This window comes from Chroicocephalus ridibundus, chromosome 2 (assembly GCF_963924245.1).
Source record: "Chroicocephalus ridibundus chromosome 2, bChrRid1.1, whole genome shotgun sequence".
Lineage (NCBI taxonomy): Eukaryota > Metazoa > Chordata > Aves > Charadriiformes > Laridae > Chroicocephalus > Chroicocephalus ridibundus.
The window spans coordinates 122,688,769-122,710,077 of NC_086285.1; the positions used below are offsets into that span (position 1 = coordinate 122,688,769).

Consider the following 21,309-nt stretch of genomic DNA (forward strand, 5'->3'; position numbering starts at 1 on the left):
TCCAGTCCTCTCATATTTGAAACTGCATTTCAAGACAATTTAAACCTGATTCTTGAGACCACCATAGAGCCTGTAGATGACAATGACCACGACAAAGCAACAAGCACACTTAATCACCATATTGGACAGGAACATTTGCATCTTTTTCAGGGAAATTTTTGTGCAAACTTACATGAAGACTTTATACACTTATCCCTTGTGTACAAATTTGTGTGCAAATTATTGACAGATATACTTTTGCAGACTTCTTAATAAAAAATCAAATTAGCCGATACTTCTCTGTAGTTAAATAACTGTTGGCCTCCTTTAAAGAACATTAAAGCTAATGAAGACCCTTCCATGGCTTTGGTGGTCTTTAGATTGTCTCTCAACAATCAAAGCGCCTTACAACAAGCCTTTCTGGAGTTATGGAGCAGTCCTGCAAGGTTGGTGATTTTTTAGTAACTGAAATCAGAAATCCTTGGCCCAGATTCTCTAGAAATTAGCTCTATTAGTATAATCTCTGATTCCTTAACATAAAAGAGACTAGCACTTTCAAAATGCTGTAGAGTACCCATTTGCAATACAGAAACTGTATACAGTATCATCGGGTCTTTTGTTTAAAGTGAGGTATCTTCATGGGAAACGTAAAATACCCTTTCTGTCATGTTCACACAATCCCCGTATTTGTATAAGGAATCTAAAAAACTGCTGCATTCTAATTTTGAATGTATATTTTTGGTTTAAATCTACCAATTATTCATACAATGGATGGATTGTATTTCAGTCTAAACCACTAGGAGCAGTATATCCATCAAAACCAAACTTGCAATCTGATGCATGTGCTGTCCTCCTGTGGTTAGAGATCCGTTGTCTCTAAAGTTACTAACCTGGCATTTTTTGTGAGACCCAGTATTTCATACGGAAGCTTGATCTAGGTACTTTCACACATGTTACACCAGTCTGACTCAGTTCTGAAAAAATACAGCTATCTATTATGTCAGATAATGGACACACAAGCACACCTACTAAAATGCCTTTAACTTTATAACCTGTACGTTTGTGCGTAGATACTACGTTCTAGTTTAGGCCAATTAACATTAAAAATGAGATCTTTCAGTATAAGACAGTTGCAAGCACATAAACATACAATTTACTTCATTTTGCTCATAGAGACCCTAATATGAACTCTAATATAAATGTATGAATGAGAAAATATTTTAGTTTTACTCAAACTTGAAAAAAAAAGAAGTTCCAAATTTTCCAAAGTGATGGGGCATCCGAAGGTGAAGATGAATGCCTAAGATGCCTCAATGACAGTAACTGAGTTTTTCCAGAGGTACCACTAAACACTTCTTTGCATGTTGGGCTCCTAACAACACGATACCCCCTAGTGCTCTTCTGCATGTCAGCTTTTTCCTCAGGTATCGTTAAGACCAGGTCATTTCCAAAATGAAACATTGCAATTATGCCACAACTCTTTCAAAATAACTTATTAAGATCTAACACAATGTGTTGAAATCCTCAACATATTTATAACAGCATGCCACACCTAAATAGCATTTTTTCCACAGAAAACATCCAAAAATACTTTACAAGACAGGGTACACATTATCTTCAAATGGGATTTTTACTGAGTGTAATGCAGTGAAATGTATGACACAGAACTGTCCTACACTGCACAGTTACAAAGGATTCAGAAACCTTTCCACAGAGTATTTTTAAATTTACAGACTGAAGTACAGTACTGCACTCTATTGGATGTCCTTTTGTAACTGTTAGTTAGTACAGAATAGGGAAATATGAACAACTGGACTGGCATTTTAATGCCTGTAGCACAGCATTTCAGACTGGCTTTTGATATATTTTGCTTGCAGTCTTGTGATAAATGCTGAATTGTAACACCTACTAAGGAATTCAAAGAAACAGCTAGAAATATTTTCTTAAATGGCAGAAGAGGCTTTTTAAAATGTTCAGGGATGCTCACATCACTTTTTTAAGTTTTCAGCTTTAAAGTACATTTAATTGAAACATTGCATGTTGCACCTTGATTATGACAGCACCTAAATATGTCCAGATATATCTTAACATATCCATATTCCCATCTAAATGTTAAGCAAGTGACACACTCCAATCAACCACCGTTCTGCTGCCGCTGCCACTGCCGTGCCTACATACAGGGCTAAGTCCGAGAGCAGTTTCAGTGGGGCTAGTGTAAATTTTAAATAACTTATGTGAACAACAGAAAGAAGTTCTGTCTGAATTTATCCACCTAAAACTCAAGTATTTTGTCTAAACTAGTCATCTAGGCTTCTTGATTGTTTCATTCAGACAGGTATCTCCAGAAGTTGATTCTTCAGACAGCTGTGGATGAAATTTCTCTGGATTGGTTCATCCAAGTGCTCCACTGATTGCTAAGGGAGCCGACGTCACCTAATTTCTCTAGCAAACTTAGGTAAGATCATCTGGAATTTCAGAGTGACAGAGGACCCCGTGAATCGTCACGCTGAACTAATTGCTTCTGAATTAGGTGGGGATTGGATTAGACACTCCAACAGCAAACAGTTTACTAGCAAAACTCCTGAGGACTAGGCAAAAATAAGTCTGATTTAAAATTATTTCCTGTTTCACCGAAACTAATACACTGAACTGGCGTCCCTACTCTTAACTACTGGAACAAATCAGCTAATCAAGTAATATTGCAGCAGAGGTCTTGATCTAAGTCAGGATCACAGCATAAGAAAAACTGACATATTTACCACTTTTTTTTTCCTGATTTCTAGCTTAGAAGTAATCAGAGTGAATATTCTTTTACACCAGTTTTTTGTTGGTGTGGTTTTTTTTTTCCTTTAAAAGCCATGGGTTTTTTTTTCCATGTCCGAACTTATTGCCGTTTTGGAGGTGTTTTTCTTCTGCATTCAATAAAAAAGTGAAACAAATATCAAAATTGCATTCCTGTCTTTTCCTCTCTCACAGAATGTAAAAGGCTAATTACTATCGGGTTGCTGGGTATTTTTCATTTTTTAGTTTTCATTCTTTCTCCAAATATCATGCCTTTTTCAAAGCTAACTTCTTCAAGGTTACTGGAAAAAGTGTAACTCCCTCTGCCACTCACTTTTCCAAAATTGCCTACACTTGCAAAAGTTACTGAGAAGCAAAAGGTATCTATCTGAGACAAATTTAAAAGGCAGTTCTGTAAAACCACATCAGTATTCACTTAACTGTTCTGTGGGGAAAAAGAATATCTAAGAGCCTTAGAGAAATTGTTTCTAGACATTTTTTTAAGGATATGGGAGACCTACTGCAAAAAGTCAAAGCTTGTCAGAGAGTAGCTTTGCCCTTTTTCAACCAGGTTGCCCATCAGGCTTACGCAAGCTAACCGCTGTCTAAGAGGGGTGAGATTCTTAGAAAGGAAAGTGACCAGTCACCGGAATTTGGGGTACAGTACAAAGCCACAACTCTATTAGTATTTGTAGATCTTCATGTAAATGTTCTTGTGATAATTTTCTTGACGCTTCCCCGCTTATTAATCAAGATTAGGCATGCATCCCTAGCTCCACAGACCCTCATCTTCCCGAAAATGTTTATGACCTTTCCAGCCATAAAAGGCCTGGAGGACTGAAAAGCCGTATGGCTGCGAGAGCAGCTGGACTATTCAGTACTAAATTCAGTAAATAACGAAAGCTTCCTTTCTCTAAAGCTAAAACTTAAAAACAGAGGCTACATATCTATCCCAAGAAATCTTAACAAGGCAGATTTCAGAAAACACACCCTCTTCCAAAAACCAGTCCCCACCACAGCTGTTCAAGCACAATATAGAAGTGCTCCAAGCCACTAGACACATTTAAAACACCTTGATCAACATGTGCACAGTTGCAAATCGTTAAAACACCTCTTACAGCCAATTGGCACAACCAAATGACAGAAGCAGTGAAAGATACAGAGCTCGGTTATTTGTTACTGAGGCTGGCGATAGGACAAAAGGAGCTGGGATGAACAACACTGGGATCTGAGGAACCATCTTCAGGCATAGTGTGACTTTTCCTCTCTGACACACCGGAACTTGTCTCCAGACAATTAAAAGCATTTATGACTAGCCTTTTCTCTCCAATACCTTGCTCTTTGATATTATTGCTTTTATTAGAGTAGTGCCAAGGAAGGAGGGTTTCCTTTTGCTTAAACAAAAGGAAGAATCTCTCTGTGAATGAAAGTTTAAGACACTGCTCTTGCATTGGGACGCACATAGAAAAAATGGCATAACTCAAAAAGATACTGTAAGATGCAGTTTCAAACTGAATGCAGTGAAACCAATGACAGGAGTTCATGAAGATGGGAGGAAGCAGACAGTAGTAAGAAAATGTAATTATTAAGTCAATTCAAGCCCGTTTGATCATTTCTAACATTTAAAATTTTTCTAGACTATAACTGAATAAATAGATAGCGCGTGTCCTCAGCAGCAGTCTACTATCTTTTTTTAATTGGCAGTTTTCTATAGATACGGAAGCTGGGACAAGTTAGTGTTACAAAACGACAAGTTTTTGCTTTTGGTTTGGTTTGGTTTGGTTTTTTTTTTCTATAGATACCGAAGCTGCAACAAGTTAGTGTTACAAAATCACAAGTTAGTGTCACAAAAATGTTACTGAAACCAGGCATCTGACCATTTCAGGGAGAAAATTCCTCTTGTATCACATACGTAGGTCACAAAACAATATACGTAAAGGAATTCTCATTAATATCAGTCCTTGACAGAGAGGCAATAATACAATTTTTTCTTTTGCTTATGGGCTAATGAAGAGAAAAAAAAAAGAACATGTTTAAGAACATCAAGAACTAAGAAGTTCACAAAGTGCTACAGCATAGCACATGTTGGGACACAACATAGAGATCCCAACCAAAAGCCGGTGATTTCAGGACTTCACTAACTTCCCTCCCAATGAAAGATTTTGAGCAAGATCATAGAATTTAGTAAGAAAACATTGACAACAGTCCGTAAGCAAGAGACAATGGGAGGAGAAAAACAATCTTACAATTCATGAGAAAAACTTTGACAGTGCTTTGTTGAGGAATATGCTTCTGTCAGAATGAAAATGAAAGCGGCACAATTACAAGCTGAACAGTCAAATGAGGAAATTATTTCCAGTGAAGAAAGGGAACTCCTCAAAGGAATATTTGTAACAAGAAGCTACGCAAGCTGCCTTGAAGTCCATGGACAACTATCTGTTATAAGTAGAAGCAGAATAAGCATAAGCAATCTCTTAAAAAAATTAATACTAAGAAACACATTAATTAACAACATGAACACTCATGAGACTGAGTCTTTCCCATTGCCTCAGAGCTAGAATTGGGCTGTTATGCGGCAAGAACTGTCGTTTGGATTACAGATGGCAAGTAACTGACAGAAGCAGGCTTCAGGCATGCTTTTTCATCTTTGCCATGCAGCCTTACACTAATTTAACTTAGTGTTTACATTTTCTCTTCACTTTACAATATGATGCTGTAGATAGCTGCACTGTTCCACACACAGTCTGAACTGTCATATGCCATATATGAAATTATTCTCTTTTTCCCTTGCAACTAGATGCTCAAAATGTAGCATTTTGAACCCGAACAAAATGAAAAACTTGTATTTAATATGTCTATAGCAAAAGACATCTCCTGTGGAGATTATTATCTGACATCCTATTTAATGTAACAACAGTAGCACTATTGCTCCTGAGGAGATCATTATCCTGTTTTCCTATATTTGAGGGTAGCACCTGATTCAAACCAACACCGACATGTCCTTTCATGATTGTTTTGAACAAATGTTATTATCTGGACAAAGTGTTTCTTTGCCACTGTCAAAATGGTAAGTACATTTAAAATAATCATACAGTCAAGTGCTTCTGCCCATGGTAGAATTTTTAAAAACTGCTTATAATCAGGAGATGCTGATACAGTAATTTAGAAATGAGAAAATAATTAAAACCAGCAAATGGATACGTATTATGTCTCAGAAATACTAAAGACATAAACATAAAACACCACTTATTCTCTTAGGAAGTTAATGGGAGCTCCTCCAAAGACTTTGGATAGTATTTGGCTCATTTTCCTACCTGCAAACAAGGAAGCAGGACAGATTTCCCTTCAGGCCCAAGAGGGCTAAAATCTTTGGCATGAGCTCCAGTGCCTTGTCACTTCCATTCACGGGCAAAGTCAATATTTTAGAGGGTAATTATTTTTTTTAAAAAAGAAATAAAGCCCATCATAAACTGTCGCCGAACATTATAAACATAGAGAATATTTCTAAACTCTAAAGGTTGCCCACTTGGACCATGTTCCTGAGAATCTCCGCTCCTTTTCCCCTCTCAGGGATAAATTTGATCCTGCAACCTTTATTCATATGAAAGTAACATTTGCAAATGTGCACTGAAGTCAAGCCAACCTAGCTCATATGGGTCAGACTGTAAGCCCTTTATTCATATTGCAAAACAGTTGCGCAAGTCTTTCAGATGACAAAAAATGAGCCAGTTTACATAACTGCTCATCAATGTGAATAATGACAGTAATGAGGCCACAAATTGGAACAGTGAGTAGACTTGCTCGCATCGGCTAATTTTGTAAGTATTTTCAATTGAAAGTACAGCAAAATAGAAATATTTGGCATCGTGAAAGCTGAACTTGATGTTGCTGTATTATTTTCAGCCACAGTGAGTAGATGCAATTTGATGCTACTTCGTGGATTGTAGAAAATATTTACTTTCTGGTTTTCCTTCTTTTATTTTGGAAGGCTGTATAATCTGACATGTACACCACCAGTCAATTTTTGGCACTTTTATCTGTACAGATGTCCTTTATTGTACCTGTCTCTCTTCATCTGCATTTCCATTGTCAAGAAACAGTGTTATCCCAACGTTTCAAATAATAAAACCATGCAGTTGATTAGAATCACAAACATGTAAAAAAAATTTTCGTCTTTGCTTTTTGTGTTATCCAGTAGTGGTCTTAACCTACAAATAGGTATGATATTTTGTTCTGAAAACTGTCAGCTAACATCTTAAACAACATATGGAAATCATAAGTATTCTGCAGAGATTGCAGGAAAGAGAAAGACAGAGAGAAAGAGAGAAACAGTAAAATTCAATCATCTCCAGTAATTTTTTAATGTAATCAATGGGTTTGCAGGTGATTAATTAAAAAAAAAATGATATGTTTAATCACTAAATGATATCTACTTGCAATGATGAAGTGATTTTATTGACATCTAAAGGCCAGAGAGATAGCCAAAACACATCAAGCATAAGGTGTGTAGCTACCTAGTTTCCTCCGCCTTTTCTTGGTTTTGGAAATACAAAACTTTTATAGAGATAACGAAGCTGCCAATTGGTGACAAGACTTATTATTCACCCATTCTTGTGCTACTGAGTAATATTAAAATATTAATGTCTGAAAACACTGACAGTTGTACACCATCATAACGTTCATGGGTTTTGGTTCAATTACAATTACTAAACCATTGGGATGCTTGAACTGTAAGCCTCATGTCCGTGTTTTAAAACCATTTAATGTGTTTTGCACACACATATATCAACTGAAAGATTTCAAAGGAGTAACTTTTACTGATAACTAGTAGGCTAAAATGTACAAGAAAAAAACCTAAAGCCAAAACCATTGCCAGTGTGACGTTACTACACTGGGCATTTGCTTGGGTATAGCATTTGTCTGGCAGGATCTAATTTTTACAGGACTCACAGAAATCCAGTTAGCAGAGGCATTTTAAAGAAAGATGCATCTTACTGCAAGACTCTTCCAGGCAAAAATCTCTGACTGTAACCTAAAGTAGGACATAAGTCACTATATATGCCATCATTTAGCTTCCCTCCTTATGCCTTGCTTTGTTCCTCTTTTCCTATATGTCAATACTAGTTCATCTTGTGAACTCTAGTGTCTCAAAACATTTTTAAACCAGTGAACAAAGGAAATAAATTCAGGAAGAATGAAAAAGGGAAAAAGAAACCTCTGACCTGGTATTACCAAAAAAATAAACAAACAAAAAAAGGACACTAAGATGAAAACAAAATAGTGCCATGGATTTACATATGGGGTTTTGATGGAAACTAGGGCTGGGTTTTAAATCAAAACTCACCATCTCAAAACCACTTCTTTTCATCCGCCTGCAGGACTTGAGGTAAGTACGTATGCGTTTTCTGGCACGCTCTTGATACTCAGGGAATTGTCGCCTGCATGAGTCAATGATAGCCTGGATCTTTTCTTTGGGCTGCTTAGAGATTGGGACCATTCGGTCCAAGTTTTCATCTACAAACAGCCTGACAAACATCTGTTGGCAAGAGGGAGACAGAGGAGATGGGTTTGGAGGGCGGCTCTCTTCTCTTCCTAGCTTCCTGTCTTGATTACTGATAGGAAGACATTTTTTCTATCCACTGAAGAGCTTTGTAATGGGAAGCCAGAAATATTAAGCAAACAGTTCTTTAAAGGGTTATTTTGGGGCGGGTGATTAAAAAAAAAAAAAGACAAGAAAAGAATAGTCTATAGGATACAGAACTTGTGAGATAAACCAGAACAGACTGTGAAAATAGGCACTACTTAAGTTTTATTATTAACAATAAGCTGTGATTGCTAATCATTTTATTGAACTGACTCTCACTTTTTCTTCGTTTGAACAATTGGTTGTGTTTTCATGCATAATTACACACATTGGGAACGCAATAGAGAACGGCTTACCACTGGAATGGTCTCCTGATAAACTAGCTACAGCCCCTTTCCATTCAATGGGTGAACATGCACATACACACATCCACATCCACGCACACGGGCGCACACGCACACACACAGGACAAAGCCTTGTTTTCCTCACTGGTAAAGATGGCACTCTGCCTTAAAATTCTAAATGAAACACAGTAAATCTGTTGTCTGTTGGCAAGAGTATAATGTGCATTAAAATAATAATTGAAATAAATCCTGCAAATTAAATTAACGTGCCTTTAATATTGTCAAACTTACCCATAAATAACAATGTAAAAGGAGTGGTAGAAGTAAACAAGACGACGAGTGCAAGATGACTTACGTTAAAAGCTTTCAGTCGCTCAGCTTCTACCCCATCTGATTCATTAACCTTCTCAGGGTCTTCCTGCTCATCGTGGTCATCCTCATCCTCATCTCCTCGATTCAGAGACAGATCTTCAGCACCTCTGCCTACACTCTCATTCTTGCCAGAGTCATAGCTTGAATAGCTATGTGCAGGGGACTGAAAATAGACAAAAAGAATATGTAAAAATTCACCATGGAAATACGGTCTACTCATCAAAAATGCTTTATAAATATTTAAAGAATTCCATGATTTCTTTTTATTCTTTGTTCAACATAAAGTGTTCATAATCCTTGTAAGAGCAAACAATCCACAATAATATTCATTTCAGTACTTTAAAAAAACGTGACCAGCTGCAAATTCAGTAAATCAATTATCAAATTAATTACCTACAATAATTACAGTTAACATGAGATCTTTGCCATACAGCCCTGTTTAAGCACTACATAGAGAAGTTTCTTACAAATATTAACTTCTTTGTATTAGCCAAGATGTAAATAAGGGGCAGTTGATTTGCACAAAACTCTAAAGGATTAAAAACTACACATTTTAAGGCAAAGAGGATTTAAGTAGGAAACATTGATATTCATCCAATCAATATGAAATATTATCAAGAGCTGCAATAAGTTATTCAAAACATGGAGATGATTATGTTCTAGTTTCACTTGCAAAATCCCAGAATAAATTAGAGATGTGTAAGTTTGTTAACATTTTGAATGCTCTTCTGAGAATCACATAGTAAAATAATTTTCTCTTTGTGTATCAGCATTCAGAACTTTCCCATGAGCAGAAATTCAGCTTGCTGGATAAAACAGATGACCATCTCATTAAAGTGTATCTACTTGTAGGACCAAAAAGTTTTCAGTTACCAGAAGTCAATAGTGTGCATTTTTCCTTGCAATATCAAGACTTCAGTTACCTGTTTCCTTGCATATGCGTCAAACTGCAGACCACAAAAAGCATCAGTAATAAAAAGCCTTCTACACTTAACACTTTTAAGATCAAATCTTTCCCCCAGTCACACAAAAGTATCAGAGAGCATTTTCACCAGAGCTGTCAGATTCACAGTTAGGCAATTCAGAGCACAATTTTACCTCTATAGTATTTTAATCCTGTAATATTTCGATATTTTCCTCTATTGCTTCAAAGCATACTGTAGTCTATTAACTTCAGAGCATCCTGAATCAGACACTACTTGATGGACTTCACATAGGCACTTTTTTTAGATGCCTCCTGCCTAAATGTCACCAAAAGTCAGGAACATAATGCCTCAATCTCATTTCAAATACTTAAAATCACATGGCTTGATCTATATTCTGAGCTTCCTAAAATTGTCTTTATTTGAGGGTGTTTTCACCAATCACAGAATGCAGCTGGGCAGTGAGGTAGGAGGGAAAAGCCAACAAAACCATTCATCTTTAAGGCATACTTCTTGCTTTATATCCTTACTCCAACTTCTTTTTTTCTTTCCCCGTTTTCATTTCCATCTTACAGTGGTCCTCTGTACGCCATCAATTTTGGAGTCACTCCTATACATTTCCTTGCTTTGCCTTAACAGCACTCACACTCCAAGCATTCGTTTTTTATCTGTACTCCCCAGACTACATTCTCACAGTACAAATCCTCTGGAGTTCCACTTTTTAATCCCTAATGCCCTAACATCAGATCTTGCAACCTCTTTCATCCCCTTCCTTGAGCCTCTTCACTCTCTAGACTACTCTCCATGCCCTAGACCCTTACAGCAGACATAGCGAGAATGAGAAAACATCAAAAGAAAACAGAAGGGCCAGCCTCTGGATACAAACACCTTTAACAAGTACCAAGCCCAGCATCACCTCTTCTCTTCCTACAGCCTATGACTGCACAGTTATGAGGCAAGAAATTAGCCAAAGTTCAGGATGGCAGAGGTGAGATAGCATGGAAAAAGAATTGGGAGAGCAGGAAAAAAACCTGTTCCTTTTCTTGACACACTGATGTTTTGTTCTGGGAAGATGATGAATAACTACATAGCTGCCCATTCAGATAACTCTTCCTTGAAGGATGTGTCCATTTAATTATCAGGCTCCAGAAGAATATGGTTCCATCCTGATAGGAGATGACGGCTATAACTTATCACAGTATCTAGCATATATATGCAACAGTATTTAACCTGACCAATGGTCACCAGAATGCCAACAGCCGCAGCCTGTTATGAAAGAATAAGAGCAGCGATTTTTCTTGATAATGAAGAGATTCCCAGAAGAAATTTTTTTTAGATGGAAGTTACAATTAATTAATTGTTACAACTATTGTAATTGTGTCCAAGTGGTATGCAGTAGAAGATCTGACCTAGACTACAAGACTTGTTCTTTTGTATTTCTTTGTTTCACCTCATACTACAGTTAGACAGCTTGCAGAGGGTTTCTAGATAATCAAAAAGCCATTTCATGTGCTAGGCACCATATAAAGCTGTAGAAGCTACTGCCCTGAAGAACCCTACTGTCTGAAACCCTTGTTCTGCAAACACTTGATTTCGCATGAGTCATTTCATCAGACTAAAACCAATTAGACTACTCATGTGCATAAAGTTAAACAGATGCAAAACTGATTTCAGTATGTACATATGTTTGGGCTGGATGCCAAGACCATAAATTATGCACCAGGATTGAGATTTGCTTTTGTGAAGGAAAGAAATTCAGGCCAAAATGGATTAGCTATGTCTCTCAAAAATGTAATAGTTTTTTTTTTCTAAAGAAAGCATTGCATGGAGAGCCCTGTCCAATGTCTTCTCCAAAATATTTATTTCAAGAACAACTTTAGCATCTTAAATGAACCGTGGAGAATAACATGCTCTGAGAAAGTTGCATGGCAGGAACCCATATTTATTCATCATGAATTCGAAGACTGTGTACAGTACCAGGAAAAAAAGGTGGGTTTTTTCCTAGCTGTTGCGTCAGCAAACTAGGGGAAGAGGTTAGAAAAGCTCAGTTAAGAAAAAAATCTCTACCTTTTTGTATTTCTACACAGATGAATACTGAGTCAGAGAAGGAACAGACTGTTTCTCTCACTTGTGTTGACTCTGCAGTTGTGCAAAAGCTGATAAGCATTTCTTTTAGTATTCTATTAAGCAGCTGCAGTGCTAAACAAACATGGAGTCAGACAGCAGAGGACAACTTTTTCTTAGTACGCATTCCCCAATTTTAGGTTTTGGACTGTCCTTTCAAAAGGCTGCTCCCACCTTTGCCAGACAGGAACCTGCTCATTCAGATTCCTGTACACCCTTTGACATGTTTTTAAGGTCCTGCAGTGAACTAGACTAGAGAAGTGATCCTGGTGAAAATGGTTTGGGTTTGTTTTGGTTTTTTTTCTTTTGCCGGTCTGTTTAAGACCAGGATCAGTTCTTAGCTCCAGTTCACCACCTGAAAGCACAAACCTTTGTGCTGACAGGAGAGCGTGAGCATGGGATGGACAGAGGGAGCATACATGTCTCTGTGGACAGCAATGCAAAATTAAAGCAATCATGGAGGGAGGCAGTAGTAGACACAAGTCGTTTCACAGGTGAAAGCTTGTGCTTAACAAATGTGGGTTGGAAAAAAAGTGACAGCAATGTAAAATGAGAAATTATTCATGGAGAACAAATGAGGCCAAGGCTAAGGCCAAGAGTATTGCCTCCCCCAAACATTTAGATGATTATAAAGTTGTCTGAAAAATGCTGAGATGTTGATAGATATATTCTCACCACTTTGTCCTTGGCCTTTTCTGAAGGTTCTGAGTTGATTATTTTAATCTCTTCCTTGCAAAAAGAAGTATTAGACACTTCTGCTTTATAAAAATGAAAGTAAAGGTTCTTGCCTAACAACCTGCTTTCAGGAGCTTGTGACATGAAATTTCAACATCTTTTCAATACATTACAAGTCAGCAACAAAAGTCGCCTGAAGTAAGGTAAGTGTCAAATCACACAATAAAAGACCTGGGAGGACATCACAGTGTAATCTAGTTCATCTTGCTGCCACAGAACAAGGTCAGAAGGTCATTCCTGACCACTGTTTGTCTTGTTGTTATCTTAAGACTTCCATTGATAGACATGCCATGCATCCCCCAGACAATTTGCATCAGTGTTTCACTGTCTTCAGAATTATTAAAATATTCTTCACACCCACATCTGACTTTCATTAACAGTGCAAAGCCTATTTCTTTTTCACCTATCTACCACATATTGCAATGGAGGATAGGTGTACCTGGAGAAGAGAGCAGTCTCTTTCCCCGTTACAAGAATCTTTCAGACATCTGAAGACTGTTATCATGCCCCCTTCCCTCAGTCTTCTCTTCCCAATAAGTTAATCCACGCTATGAAACTCATGTTTTCCAGATTCATAATCATTCTTATTGGTTTGCTCTGGATGATCTTTATTTGGTCTGAAACTTTCTCAAAGACCAGCTCCCAAAACTCCAAAGCATATTCCATTTGAGGCCTTTCTATGGAAAATATATTAATTTATTGCTTGACTGATTTCTAATATGCCCACAGCAGAAGCAGCTTATAACTTTATTTGCAAGATAAAAGAAACCCCATACATGCAAAAGACAGTAATGCAGAAACCCCACAGCTGCCAACAGAAGTCATGCTGTTATTTTGTGAGAAATAAAGCAGAAGTAATCCAGAACATTAATAAATATAAAGTCTACCATAGAGCCCCAATGCCTGTTAGGCTCAGACACCGGTGTATGGCCATCAGACATGGTTTGGAGAATGATGGCACATGAACTCACTGAAGGAGGCTTCTTCCAGCAACTGACAGTGAGAGATTCTTGGCTATCTCTGTGACTGTACAAAGGCGGCTGTTGATTACTGGACCAATAGTTATTCAGTGACAGAAAGTTAATTACTGAGGCTGGTTATTTGTAATGACCAAAAATCAGAAAAATCATGGCTTTGTGATTTTTTTAAAATGCCAAAATGGAACAAAAAAGACCCCACCTTTTCAGGGAAAAAAGCCTCTGAAGGAAGCATAGCAGATATTTTTTTTCTTTTTAAATGAAGCTTCACTATTCACATTCACATTACATTGTACATTTACATTTAGTTGGATAGTTTTACATTTAGCTGGATAGTGTGTAATTCTTTCAGTTGTTACATTAGACACTCATAAACCACAGCACTTGTGTGAGATGAAGAGACTGGGAGACTTAGAGAGCTGGGAAGACAGTAGCACAGGTTTCCATACTGCATGGGAAGGAAAGGACTTGTGAGGTAGGCAGAGAGGAAAACCCTCTACTGGCTATACATGATTCTCTTCTAGAAATCTGTCTCCACATCTATAAAAGTTACTAAATAAATGTTTTTAATGAGTAAATAAAAACATAATCTAAAGCTGACAGAGTTCTGCTTGTCCCTTCATTTGTGCCTCCAATCCCTTCTTCCTTCTCTTTCCCTCTGTACCACCGAATACACAAAGGTCTACAATTTCAGCAATTATTCTTGCAAATTAGGTGTGCTTTTCTGCATATTTCCCCATGTGCTATTGCGCATATTTTTATAGAAACCATTCCTATGATACAGAAAGGAATTAGAATATTGTGATGACCTCAGGTTTGATTGCTTTGAAGACTTTTTTTTTTTCCAGAATTGTGAATTAAATTAGAATTTGATTTTAATTTCTTATTTCACATTTATATTTCTAACTGATTCTACATATGATGAGGTTATTGAAAAAAGCGTAACACACTGGTTTTCAGTGAACCGACCATGAGTAAGAAGCATGCATTTTAGTTGATATATAAACAAAATTAAAAGGTTAAGCCTGTACAGTTAAGGGCAAATTTATGTCTTATGTCTTCCCCTTAAAATTATATTTGAAATAAATATTGGATTCTTAGAGTTCCACTTTCTTTCCAGTGCAAACTGTTAGTTTTCCATATAGCATGGAACTTGCCTGCAGGAGGTAGTGGGATTCTTTTTTGCATTAAATATATAACATATGTCATATAAATAACACATTAGAAAACATAAAATACATTTGGCACATACTTGCCCTTTTGGTATTAACAGAAACGAAACTATGAATTCAAACGTTCCTATCTTTTTCTCCTCAATTCAAACAGTAAAGCAGGAGGCATAACTGGAGAACTCAGGTTCAGCTATTAACCTAAGCAATCCTCTTTCAGTTTTTATAGGTAGAAGTCCAGCTTTCTATTATTTTTCATTAATAACCCATTTTTTCCACAATCCCTCTTAAATCCCATGCCTTTCTCTCTTCCAGACATTGCTGTTATTATCCTTCTTACATAGCCCCTTTAAACCTTCATACTGTGTGGAACTTCACTGCCCATTATTTTTTTCTCATTACAGAAAAGACTGTGAAGTCTCAAATACAATTCCAGCATCTCACCATTTATTTCAAGATCCAATTAACCTCATTTTTATAAACTTGTCACACATTTGCTCATCTTACCCATATCTTTGCATCTGACTATGACCAGTTTGCTTCCCTTGTTACACCACAATTGGTCTTTCCAGCTCCTTCATAAAATTTCACCCTTGATAATGGGAAGGCACCATTGTGTATGATTCTGTTATTTGGAGCATGAGAATAACCGGAAGCATTTTTACTAGAAGAATGGAGAGATGATATCCAGGTTTTCGCAGGTTTGACTCCATAAAAGTGTTATCTAACATGTAAAGTGTTGTGGAGTAGATTGTATATGACATTTTTACACAAAACGTGTATTACACTGAAATATTAAATATTAAAAGATCTTTTCTGTTTGCTCTGTGTTAACAATGTGAGCTCCAGAAAGACAACTGTTCAGTTATTTACAATAGGAACTAAGAAATAAAAAGATTTTTCTCCTGAATTATCTTTGACATGGTCTTTTCTCAAGAGTCATTATTTTTACAGTAGTCAGTGAGAGAACAGTGACTGTTCCTAAGACTACCTACTCATTCTTTCTCAGTAATTAGCCAGTCGACATTATATTATCTGTTTGCTTATAATATTCCTTTCAACAGAAGCACATTTATTAGCAGTAAGTAGAGTAAACTGTAAATTACCCTGACACTTTCATTCCAGCAGGATTTATCTGGATAGATAGAAGTTTGGATAATTGAAAGATAAGAAATAATTGAAAGACCTCTTGAAACACAGATCTTCCTGTGGTATATTTTCTCTTTTTAGCTAAAATATAGGCTACCCTAGGTCTATCCCCACTGGTATTGATTGACATGATTGAAATACATCACTTTGCCCTAATAGAAATAACCTCAGAAATTAAGTAGAGAGTTAAAACAGAGAGACAACTGAGAATTCTCAGACAAATAGAAGAATTAAGTATATTTAGAGGTGATAGTTTAATGAGCTTCTTTCTAATTTGTCCACTACCGATTTCTTATCACCTGATTCAGCACCTTCAGGAAGCTGCTCCTTCCCCAGCCATTCTGGAGGGGGAGAATTCTTGGAGGATCAGAATAAGCATGTCCAAACCTCCCTAGTTCATGTGTTGAGAGTACAGGGCAGAGCTGATTTAACAGAGCAGGAGCCTTGCTTACTTCTCACAGCTTTTATTTTACGAAGTTGTTTTATTAATGACTTCTGGAATTCCTGTCACTGATGTAGGAAGACAGGTATTTTCAACCTGATACTAAAAAACCCTAGTTATATAGCCCCCAGGAACTGGTCATATTGCAAAATGTGGCTGCTGTGTTTTTGGCAAAAATACAATGTCCTCTGTGGGAGTTGAAAAGCCAAAGCTAAATGGTGACAGACTCAAATAAAAGCCTAAATTATTTTTGGCGTCATACACTGCTATTTTGGAGCTTTAAAAGAATCTGACAGAGTTTCTGTGAATTTGAGAAACTGAGGCTGCCACATAGAATCATAGAATCATAGAATTGTTGAGGTTGGAAGGGACCTTTAAGATCATCGAGTCCAACCTTTAGCCTACCCTGACAAGAGCCACTTCTAAACCATGTCCCTAAGTGCCCCATCTACCCTTTTTTTAAACACCTCCAGGGATGGTGAATCCACCACCTCCCTGGGCAGCCTATTCCAATGTTTAATAACCCTTTCAGTGACAAAATGTTTCCTAATATCTAATCTAAACCTCCCCTGACGTAACTTGAACCCGTTTCCCCTCGTCCTATCACTTGTCACCAGGGAGAAGAGGTCAGCCCCCATCTCTCTACAACCTCCTTTCAGTAGTTGTAGAGGGTGATAAGGTCTCCCCTCAGCCTCCTCTTCTCCAGGCTAAACAACCCCAGCTGCCTCAGTCGTTCTTCATAAGGTTTGTCCTCCAGACCCCTCACCAGCTTTGTAGCCCTTCTCTGGACACGCTCCAACACCTCAATGTCCCTCTTGTAGCGAGGGGCCCAAAACTGAACGCAGGGGGCCCAAAACTGAACGCAGAAGTTTTGGGAAGGAGGCTGCCACATAGGAAAGCTCCATCACAAACTTCTATACTTCTGCAAACCGTGAGAGGCAATAGAGGATTTAAACATTTCCTATAGCACACCCAAAATCAAACCAGAAGATCTGAATGAAGATGTTATACTCCTGTAATAGCCTACCTTACAAAAAAAATAAAACCTACCTTATTATCAAAGCTAAGGAAACTTCATGAGTGGTCTCCTAAGGACAGCATTAGCATACTTTGCAGGTCCTACCATCGCTCTGTGAAGCCAAGAGCATGGGAGTGCCCCATGTAGTTCTTGTCCTTTTGTCAAAATGCATCAATCAGAAACTTCTGTTGGAAAACTACCATTTCTAATTATTGGTGAAATTTTGACCTTTTGCCAAGAACCTTTACAGTTTCCACCCAGATTCCACAGCCTTCCATTTTTCAGGGTTTTTTTTTTCTTTTTTCTTTTCTTTTTTAAATTAAATAGCAACAGTTTATATGGGGATTAGGGAACATTTTTCTTATGAAATATACTTCAGTGACTACTGAGGTTCACATTACAGGCAGGTAGTGAGCATTTTTGACCACCAATTCTTTGGTCAATTGTTAGACAACTGGCTGTTAAGAGCTACAAACTACTTTGCAAAAACACTGGGCTATTAATTTCTTCTTGTTCTATTTAAATTGAATGAATGAAACCTCTAATGCAAGCAACACATTTAGGAAGCAGCTAAGATGGAGAAGACCTACACAAACCTGAATATCACAATGACAATCACAACGCAAGCCTCAAGACTCTCGCTCCTCTCCTTGCAGCCTGTCCTCATCTAAGTGACAGAAGAGCAAGACATAACTGAGCACATCAGCAGAGGTACAACAAACAGTCGAGTTTCATAGGAACTCTCCTTCAAGGAAACAGCAGAATCCCTGACAAAACACAATCTATTCTTCAAAAAGCCCACTTAATGACTAACAGTGCTACCCCTATTGATAGAAAATATCCCAAACTGTTGCTAGCTTTCAAAACGAAAGCATTTGCTGAATATTACAACTGCAGTCATGGCCTCTGAAGTTATTATCAGCAAAAGCAGGAAGTGAGATGCAGGAGTGAAATTATTTCTTGAGTAGCAGTTCAAATATCCTAAGCCTACTATTTTATTTCTAGGATTTTAATTTCTTTGAGGTATCTGTATGCAGGGAAATAATATTATCAAAAGTACAGAAGACCAGAGTTTCTTGTCAATATGGCATCATCAGATGCTCCATTTTAATCTTGAGCATACTGCTGCTGGAAAACCCACGTAGAAGAATCCCCTTCCTCACTTCAGCAGTGAGGAATACAAACCATATGCAATTCATAGGTTTAGTCATGCGTCCCTTGTAAAACATCTACAACGAACTATAAAACTGCCACAATCTTCATTCCTTTTTTTCCTCCTTTGCTATTCCTTCTCTACATGCCCCTCAGTTCCATTTAAACCATTTTTTACAAGCTGCTTTCTCCTAAAATCTTTCATTCTTTTCTTTATCTTTGAACTCATTATGCCTTTAGTTCTTATTGCTTCATTGTCCTCTTGCATTGTTCTCTAGACTCTCATACTATTTCCTTCACATCTTCCTCCCTAAATTTCTCTCTGCTCCCTCTTGCCATAAATTTAAGCTGTGACACCAAAAGGGTTCAATAACCTGCTTTTTTCTTCAATTACAAACATGAAACATAAGGCTATTTTCTCAAGTCTCAAAGCATGAATCTACACTGGGAAATTATGTGCTTATTTGTGAACAACATCTCTTGAATCTACGACTATCAGCTACAGGTGAAGCCCTTGCTAAGAGAACTACAACCACAGAGAATCTGAAGACTTTGTACCTGCCCCTTCACTCCACAGCCTTTTTCTTCCTCTCACTCTCTACTATGACAGTTTTCTACTCCTCCATAGCAGCTCAAGTATATGCAAGCTTTTTCTATCTGCAAAGTGGTGTTCCCAAGGAGCAAACACGTTCACAGGCGTAACAGTTCCAGGTATATCAGGGAGTCAGGAGACAAAAACTATTTATTTTTTTTTTGACACTTACTTTCATCCTGCTCTACTGTTTCTGTATATCCCAGGAAAGCTGGAGATGGAAGCTACGCAAGAGGCTTCCAGGTTGTACCAAGTCTCAAAAGAAACTTCCAGAGAGTAACAGCAGAGGCAGATGTAGGGATAATAACACATCAGCACTGCAGGGTTTGTGTGTCGCAAGAGCAGCAGCAGCGAAGGAGGGGAGCATTTGTTTTCACTAGGTAAAGCGAAAGAAAGCAAGGAAGAAGGAGGATGCCTCTATCCCATTTTTGCAAGGACTTTGGCAAAAGAGTGCTATTTGAGGTCCAGGAACTCAGCATCTCCCTATAAATTCTGCCTAAGGCTATACAGCAGCTGGACTTATTAAACACATAGTTATATGCTGAGCCGTGGACCTGTATTTTCTAATAAGGAAGGAGGAGCAGCATTTTTTATCCTAACTCATATGAGTAAGAAGAACGCAGCCCACAGACCGAGAGTGGGAAATAATGAGGAACTAAAAATGATGATTGGGACGAGAGAGGAAAATGGTTTAACAACGGACCTTGCTTGGTGTGCTCTTTCTGAATTTATTGTGAGCTCTTCCCTATGCTGATTTCCTCTTCCTACTTCACTTCTACACAATGGCATTTCAGAGGTTCTCCCACCTTTCTCCTTTCCAGGCTGAGCATGGCAGAAGTGCAAATGTTTGGGAAGGAGACTAAAAAACAACCAGTGGAAGCAGTGGCGGCAGGAACTCTAACTCACCTGTCTCCATCATTTGAGACAAATTTAGGCTCTCCCTCCTTCAGTTTGTGTTGCTCAGTCACTACAGCCATATGCCAGAACAGGTGAAAGGAGACAGTCCTGTCACTCCTTCTCTTCTGATCGTGAGAGTCTGACCAATCATTTACATCTTCAGAAGTACAGATTAGAGGAAAAAAGACAGTAATGGTAACATATTGTGAGACAGACTCATGCAAAATACCAAAGCCAATTGATTAATGACATACATGTAACCTAAAATAATCTGTTCAGTACCGAATAGCCATTTACAACTGATCCTAATAATAAGATGGCATATTAAAGATCAATTTATTTTGGGGGAAGCTAGGAATGCAAGAGTGACATCACACAAATTTGTTGCATGTGCAAGAGAGGAGCATATTGCTTACAGAGAAGCATAAGGCACAACAAGAGAATGAATGGACTAGCTTGTTCTTGCTTTTTCTTTTCTGCCTTTTGCCTCCATCTGCCTCTAGCAGCAACCTTTTCTCTTTGCTGAGCTTTATAAAGTGTCTCTGGAGGTAAATCAGGTGGATTGTGTTATCAACTAGCCCTGGGAGGCAGAGGCTAATTGCCTTAATTATTGCTTAAGGGCCAGGTGGGGAGATTTAGAACTTGAAACTAATCAAGAGGGGACAGATGAAGACCGGGCTCCTGAACTGGGGGGTCCGTTCCTGGTCTGCAACTGAAGCTTATGGAATAGATTACTGATTAGTTCCCTACTTACCTAGCACAAATAAATCTTTAGACTGACTTGTAAGAAATGCTTGTAGTTTGACCCTCCTTGTTTAGGGAAGGAGAAATAAAGCATTTATCATATGAGTAAGCCAAATGTATTGTTTGAGGTTAGCACATGACAGCAACCATAAGAATGTTGCAGGAGAATTCCTCATAAAGGCAATCTCTACCCATTAGTCCTCCAGACCAATGCATCCTTAGGACTGATACAAAAAGAGCACCAAGAAACAGGAACAACAAAAGAATCTTTCAGTCCTAAAGCCACGCTGGCTGTGCTCCTGCTAAAGGCACATTCTGACATTTTGG

The 21,309-nt window shown here is 37.9% G+C and overlaps 1 protein-coding gene across 5 annotated transcripts in view; it reads right to left on the reverse strand.

Moving 5' to 3' along the window:
- Positions 1-21,309, reverse strand: part of NOL4 (nucleolar protein 4) — a 196,057-nt gene that overhangs the window by 39,237 nt on the left and 135,511 nt on the right. For 4 of the 5 annotated variants that reach the window (XM_063326797.1, XM_063326796.1, XM_063326799.1 and 1 more), the window contains 2 exons: positions 9,044-9,223; positions 8,105-8,296 (listed from right to left, as the gene is read on the reverse strand). In XM_063326797.1, the coding sequence (XP_063182867.1) occupies positions 8,105-8,296; positions 9,044-9,223 (372 nt within the window). The remainder of the gene's footprint in view (positions 1-8,104; positions 8,297-9,043; positions 9,224-21,309) is intronic. The other variant, XM_063326798.1, reaches the window with a different exon arrangement.